Source organism: Alosa pseudoharengus, unplaced genomic scaffold, assembly GCF_046254945.1.
Source record: "Alosa pseudoharengus isolate Yale_2024_CS ecotype anadromous, Long Island Sound unplaced genomic scaffold, YU_APseudo_1.1 YU_APseudo_1.1_scf_15, whole genome shotgun sequence".
Lineage (NCBI taxonomy): Eukaryota > Metazoa > Chordata > Actinopteri > Clupeiformes > Clupeidae > Alosa > Alosa pseudoharengus.
In genome coordinates, this window is record NW_027468620.1 from 35684306 (window position 1) to 35691742 (window position 7437).

The window sequence follows — 7437 nt, forward strand, 5'->3', positions numbered from 1 at the left end:
AACACGGAGTAGAATGTAAACATAATGTATCGCTATTACCACTGAATAGAATGTAAACATAATGTATTGCTGTGCTAAGCACCACGTATGTTTTATTTTAAATCTGTGTGTTATGATGGTTAGAGGTTAGAGAGAGAGAGAGTGTAGGTTGTGTGTGTGTGTGTGTGTGTGTGTGTGTGTGTGTGTGTGTGTGTTATGATGGTGCCATGAGTGGTGTTAAAGGCGCTCTAAGCGATGTTGGGTTACGTCACTTCTGGTGATGTTCAAACAAAACAGAGAGCTAGCTCGCTACTCCCTCCCTCCCGTGCAATTTAAACTCTCCTAAATGCGCATCTCTTCGGTGATTGGCTGGAACAGTTTGTTATGTTTTTATGGTCCAGGCTTAACCAAGATGTTTTTGTTGCCGTTTTTGGAGCCTGGGCTGTCCACAGAGAGAAAATGTAGCTTAGAAACCACGTAACATGGCTTAGAGCACCGTTAACAAATGGCACATCTCTCTTGGCCTCTCCAGTTACTCTGAAGCTAAAAGCTCCACACAACGATGTTCATTTCTTCTCTCTCTCTCTCTCTCTCTCTCTGTGCAGGTAAAGGTGTGGTTTCAGAACCGGCGCACCAAGCAGAAGAAGGACCAGGGCAAGGACACGGAGCTGCGGTCGGTGGTGTCGGAGACGGCGGCCACGTGCAGCGTGCTGCGTCTGCTGGAACAGGGCCGGCTGCTGACCAACCCGGGGCTGCCGGGGCTGCTGCCGTCGCACTGCGGCTCCGCGCTGCGCGGGCCCTCCATGGGCCTGGGGGTCGGGGTCGGGGTCGGGGTCAGCGTCTCCACGGCAACCGGCGGCAGCGGGTGCGGCGGGTCCGGCGGGTCCAGCGGGTCCAGCTCCGGGTCCAGCAGTGTGGGCACCACGGTCAGTGCCAGTCCTCCGCTGCCCCCCGTCACAAGCGCTGGAGCCTCCGCTGCCGCCTCGGGCATGCAGAGCTCGCCCCCCGGGGGGCACCACCCCCACCACCCCGCGCACCCCCACCCCGGCATCTTCAGCTTCCCCATGCCCTCTCTGCTGGGCACGGTGGCCGGACGCATCTCCTCCACGCCACTGGGCATGGCCGGCTCGCTGGCCGGCAACCTGCAGGAACTCTCCGCCCGCTACCTGAGCTCCTCCGCGTTCGAACCCTACTCCCGGACCAACGGCAAAGAGCCGCTGGACAAGAAGGCTCTGGAATGATGCGGAATCATTCTTAATGTCGCTGTATTGTTTTTTTTATGATTATTATGGGCTTTGTTTTTTGAAGTGAAGGGGTGGGTGTGGTTTTTTTTTCTATCTCTCTCTGTGAATCCCGCTCCTGTGTCCTGTTTGTGATGTGATTGTCATTGTACTCCTCTCTTTGCACACACACATAGCAATGCCCGTCTGACGGACACGCACACACACACACACCACATGCACACACACGCACGCACGCACGCACACACACACACACACACACACACACACACACACACACACTCAAGCTACAAGCTCCTCTGATTTGTCGTCAATAGAACCAGGTGGTTTTGCACTGAAATCAGCTTTACCTCCTGATGTGATGTTCACGGACCCTGGCATGAACCTACGGGTCTGGCCCGGGACTGGCCATTCTGTCTTAGATTAGGAACACAACCGTTCCCCGGTCAGCTGCCGTCTCAATCCATTCAGGGGGGTCAGCTGCGTTTTAGCCATTCCACCTGAACACACACACAGTCTTCGTGCCTCCTCCACCTCCTGAGGAAGGAGCGGTCCAGGGTGATGACGTTGAAAACACACCGAGCGGACGAGAGACTACTCATTTCATTGAGCCCTCTGTACACAGACACATGACTGAGGTTCTGCAGTGTATTGATGTGATATCACCATGACTATTTGGTTTGGAAAATCGTCACAAAAAATGAGTATTAATCATGGATACTATGGCAGTCTAGAAGAGGTAACACATATGAAATGTGTTGAATATTTCAGTACGGTGTCAAAGTAGGAATAAAAACTGACAGTAAACAGCATTTGAATGTTGACAAATTTACTGAACAGATTGCAATATTACCATGACTTAAACTTATAAAAAAAAAATGTTTTGTTTCCTAGTTTGAAGTGATTTTAATATTTTGGACAGAAACCAAACAAAAGCTCATGGAAGATGAACTGTTCTGTGTCTATTGACTGCGAAATGCTTTTCTCATCTGGGGTCCTGGCCATTGTCCGTTCTTCATGTCCAGTCCGGAGCGTGCGAGCCTCCGTGTTTTTAAATATGCAGTAGTCCTCCTCTCTCTCAAATGGTCGGTGTGGTGTCCAGGTGCAGCTGGTGTGATCTGGACACGGGGGCGCAGGACCTGCGGTCCCCTCGATGCGGCCGAAGGCAAAGCAATCCAGGAGCGCTGTGGAGTTGGGAGAGATGTGGCGGACAGCACTGCTCACGGACGCTTACGGCTTACGGACGCATCTCATTTTACCGTGAAATGACCAGTGCTTCAGCGGCACCCGTGTGGATGGTCTGAAACATTTCTTTCCTTCTGGACATCCCCATCGCCACTTCAGACCTGTGACGCCGAAGGGGGGGGGGGGGGGCAAGCGACACAGAGGAAGATAGACAGTGTGCTTCAGTTTGGTGAATTTATTGTAGTATAAAAAAAGAACGGAACATGATTAATTGTTTGACATTTAAGAAATTGTTATTTTATTGTAAATTATTACTGTCTGTAAGTAATAGATGATTAGTATATTTGCAAAACAATGAAGGACTGAATGTATAGGTGAGAGGGGTGGGGGAGGGGCTGCCGTAGGGTCGGGGGTCGGGGGGGGGGGCTACGATGAACCAATCTTTGGTGCTGTTGTTGTTAAATATCTTGACCATTGTGACACGTGCTGCGAGTGTGAATATATATTATATATGACTTCAAACAAAAACAATGCTTTTCCTTGTGTCATTCCGTTGCCATGGTAAGAGTCTAGGTGTTTGGTGTGGCCCTAGTGCTACTTTTGGGAAAAGGAGAGAATCCTAGTTAAATTTTTGTGCTTCCAACACAGAGCACATGGAGGGAATGCCCCCTCTCCAGCGCTCTCTCCGGAGCCGAAGGGGCGCGGGGGAGAGGGAGCGGTCAGCGTTTCTGCTGAAGCGGGGAGCGAGAGCCTCTGACCAACGGTGAAGAGAGGACATACACGCGGCATGAAAAGGCAAACCGTTCTGCAGGGTTCGGTGCGAGTTTATGTTTCCGATTTCAAAAGGGAAAAAAACACTTGATCCATTTGATTCAATCCAGCATTAATTGGCGAGCTGTGTTTGAAGTGGTGTTAAAAGAATCTCGTGCAGTCAGTCCGTGTGGTGCCACCGTAGCCGTAGCCGTAGCCATAGCCGTAGTGTGTAATCCGCCAGGACTCCAAGGCTGGCTAAGCGATCTCGTTACGAGGCGGTGTGTGTCCGTGCTGGCTAAGCGATCTCGTTACGAGGCGGTGTGTGTCCATGCTGGCTAAGCGATCTCGTTACGAGGCGGTGTGTGTGTGTGTGTGTTTTGACAGCCGAACAGTAGGCCAGCTGAGGAAACAAAAGCTGTAGGGACCGTTAGCTCCTGCAACAACGGGAGGGTTGAATCAGCCAGAAGAAATCAGCCTGAGGATTTTTTGGCTTGTGCTTGTGTGTGTGTGTGTGTGTGTGTGTGCATAGGCTACTTTAGTTGCTGTGAATATCTGTGTTGATTCATTGATACTAAAAGGGTCATTTAAAAGATATGTTATGAGGTTGGGTTTTCTGGTATTTTTTGTTAAGTCTGAACTAATAGACTTCTAAATGTTTTACACAATAAGCCATCTCTCTCTCTCTCACACACACACACACACACACACACACACACACATACTGTATCAATATCTAATTTATTAATTTTGTGCTGTATACAATTATGATTTTCAACTTAAGAAATCCAGTAATCATACATAATGCATTTATGTTATGCTAAAATCGCTTATTATTTAATATTCAAAAATGAGTAAATAGAATGTACGATGTTAGTGATATTTGTCATGTATGACAAACGTGGGCTTTGTGCATTGTGCCACACAGTCTGTGTTCAGTGGCGCATGGCGCTTTAGACGCAGGAAATAGTAGGAGTGCAAGGCGGCGAAGAGACGCTTTTCAGCAGCCTGGCCTCGCGAGCACACAGAGGAGACCAGGTGGTTAGAGGGAGCACGACTGTGTGTGTGTGTGTGTGTGTCTGTGTTTGTGTGTGTGTGTGTGTGAAGGAGGAAGGCTTTACACAGCACAACATGGCTATTCCTGTGAAAGGGTTCTGAGTGGAATAGAGCAACAGAACAAGGAACCCGGGAAGCTCGCCGTTGGCTTTACTGGGCCCCTCACAACACACACACACACACACACACACACACACACACACACACACTCCTCACAAGGCCCAACAACACACACATACACATATACACACACGCGCACACACCTCACTTTCACTGTCACAAAGAAAACACACAAATCGCACACAGTCACACACAGACACCAGACACACAAACACAGAGACAACACACACACACACACACACGCACACATGCATGCACACACACACACACAGGGCTCGAATTATCTTTTTGTCTTTAAGGGGGTCTCTCTATCTCATAAAAAGTTGGCACATCCTGCGCATAGCCTAAAGGCAATACAATTAAATAGCCTAGGCGCCAGTGGCGCTTTTGCGCAGTATGCGCACGGTAGGCCTAGGCTATAACTTGACACACGCAAACAACAGACAGAGATTTTTCATAGTCTGAGTGCCATTCTCAATTTCATAGCATAACTCATTTGAACCAGACCACCGTCTCAGATAGGCTATTCTCAGTGTCAAACACAATAACGCATGTAGTCTTTAATTTATACATAGGGAAAATGCTAATTAATAAAGCCATTGCAGCCAAACTATGTTCTAGTATTATAGGCTAATGTACATAACACCTGGGTGTTCAGTCGTCTCGTGTGTTGAACCGTGGAAATAAATAGACGAACAATTTTGGAATTTGGAGATGTTGTCGGGTAGCCATTGAATATTCCGCAATCAGAGATTGCTAACAGATGTTTCAAAATAGCTGGGAACTTTCTGGAGCTCTGAATGGCAGAGGATAGAGATCAATTCACAGAATCATTGAAGTAGGCTGCATTATGGGTCATAATTTATGGCTTTGTCAATAAACAAGAGGCGAAGCGCAAGTTCAACAGCAAACAGGACTTTTTCAGCACATATCAAACCATGTAGGCTAGCCCCAATACACGCCTATGTAAATAGACAAAACACTCGTAATAGACACGTATCAAACCATGTAGGCTAGCCCCAATACACGCCTATGTAAATAGACAAAACACTCGTAATAGACACGTATCAAACCATGTAGGCTAGCCCAATGAACGCCTATGTAAATAGACAAAACACTCGTAATAGACACGTATCAAAACATGTAGGCTAGCCCCAATGAACGCCTATGTAAATAGACAAAACACTCATAATAGACACGTATCAAAACATGTAGGCTAGCCCCAATGAACGCCTATGTAAATACACAAAACACTCGTAATAGACACGTATCAAAACATGTAGGCTAGCCCCAATGAACGCCTATGTAAATAGACAAAACACTCGTAATAGACACGTATCAAACCATGTAGGCTAGCCCCAATGAACGCCTATGTAAATAGACAAAACAATCTATTTGGTGGTGAAGTGCAGTCCAGTAGTAGCCTTCTAGCCTATATTTAAATTTATCGCCTTTAATGGTAAGAGACCGCCAGACACCTTCAGATATGAGAGACCCCCTCAGGTTTTTGACTTTGTTGCTTTCATGGGAGCCAGTCCTCACTCTATGGGAGCTCGGCTCCCTCTGACTCCCACGTAATTCGAACACTGCACACACACACACACACACAGAGACACCACACACACAAACACAGAGACAACACACACACATGCACACACACACACACACAAAGAGAGGCAGCGTCAAATGGAGAGGGTGACGCTGGCTTGACGGCCCTTGACCGATGCTTCACAAACATCCCCAATAACATGAATCATGTTTAGCCACACACACACACACGCATGCACACACGCACGCACGCACACACACACACACACACAATAACATTAATCATGTTTAGCCACACGCATGCACGCACACACACACACACACGCACGCACACACACACACACACACACACACACACACACACACACTATTCACAATAACATGAATCATGTTTAGCCACACACACACACACGCATGCACACACGCACGCACGCACACACACACACACACACACACACACACTACTCACAATAACATGAATCATGTTTAGCCAGCTCTGCTCTCCCGGTTGCCTACTGAGTGAGCCGTGTAGCGGCCGCATGCTTTTCCGTTTATGAAATAACACACACAGGTTGACCCGAGCTGACCTCTTGTTTAAAGGCTAGTAGGGCTTGTCCATGTTTTGGGAGTGTGAGAGACTATTGCTCACAATTGGGCCATACACACACACACACACACACTGTGTATTTCCCTGCGGCTGCTCATATGCATTGGTGTGAGTGGAGCATCTATGCATCTATGGTCTGCCCCCTCTCTCAGAGTGTGTGAGTGTGTGTGTGTGTGTGGGGGGGGGGGGTTGTTCTTTTATTTTACCCTCTCTTTCAGACCAGGGGGGTCAGATGATACTTACACACTCATCATGATTTACAGAGTTCATCTGCGCTTTGGCGGTGGCGTTGGCCCAGGCTTGGTCCTGATCTGGGTACGACTCCAGAGCGAGAGAGGAGACGGAACAAAACAGTCCCCCCCCCCCACCCCCCTAAAGTCCAATTAGACGGAAGGTCATTTGGGCTTTATTGGGCTGAGGAGCCAGAATGAGGCCTACGGGGGGGGGGGGGGGGGTGCTTCAGACCACAAACACATTTCTCATATCCTATCCTTAAGCCTGTATGACTCTGTGTGAATGTGTGCGTCTGTGTGTGTGTGTGTGTGTGTGTGTGTGTGTGTGTGGTAACAGGAAGTGGGAGCTGCATCCTGTCCTGTCCGTGTGGCCATTGTTCCTGTCGCCCCTCTGTTTGGGGGACATATATATGGTGATTAGTCCACACGCTCCGTATCAAAGCCACGCCGATGACCCTTCACCTCTGCTCAAACGTTCAGGCTGTTCTATGCTAGTGTGTTTTTTTTGTGTGTGTGCGTTTGTCTGTCTGTGTCAGACAGGCTGTTCTACGCTAGTGTGTGTGTCTGTGTGAGACAGGCTTTTCCAGGGTAGTGTGTGTTTGTGTATGTGTGTGTGTGTGTGTCTGTGTGAGACAGGCTTTTCCAGGGTAGTGTGTGTTTGTGTATGTGTGTGTGTGTGACAGGCTTTTCCAGGCTAGTGTGTGTTTGTATATGTGTG

At 48.4% G+C, this 7437-nt stretch overlaps 1 protein-coding gene across 1 annotated transcript in view; it reads left to right on the plus strand.

The window, feature by feature from the left end:
- vax1 (ventral anterior homeobox 1) overlaps positions 1-1220 on the plus strand; it is a 9732-nt gene extending 8512 nt beyond the window's left edge. Inside the window, exon 3 of the mRNA XM_076285167.1 lies at positions 585-1220. Within this exon, the coding sequence (XP_076141282.1) occupies positions 585-1220 (636 nt within the window). The remainder of the gene's footprint in view (positions 1-584) is intronic.
- Positions 1221-7437: the final 6217 nt, after the last annotated feature.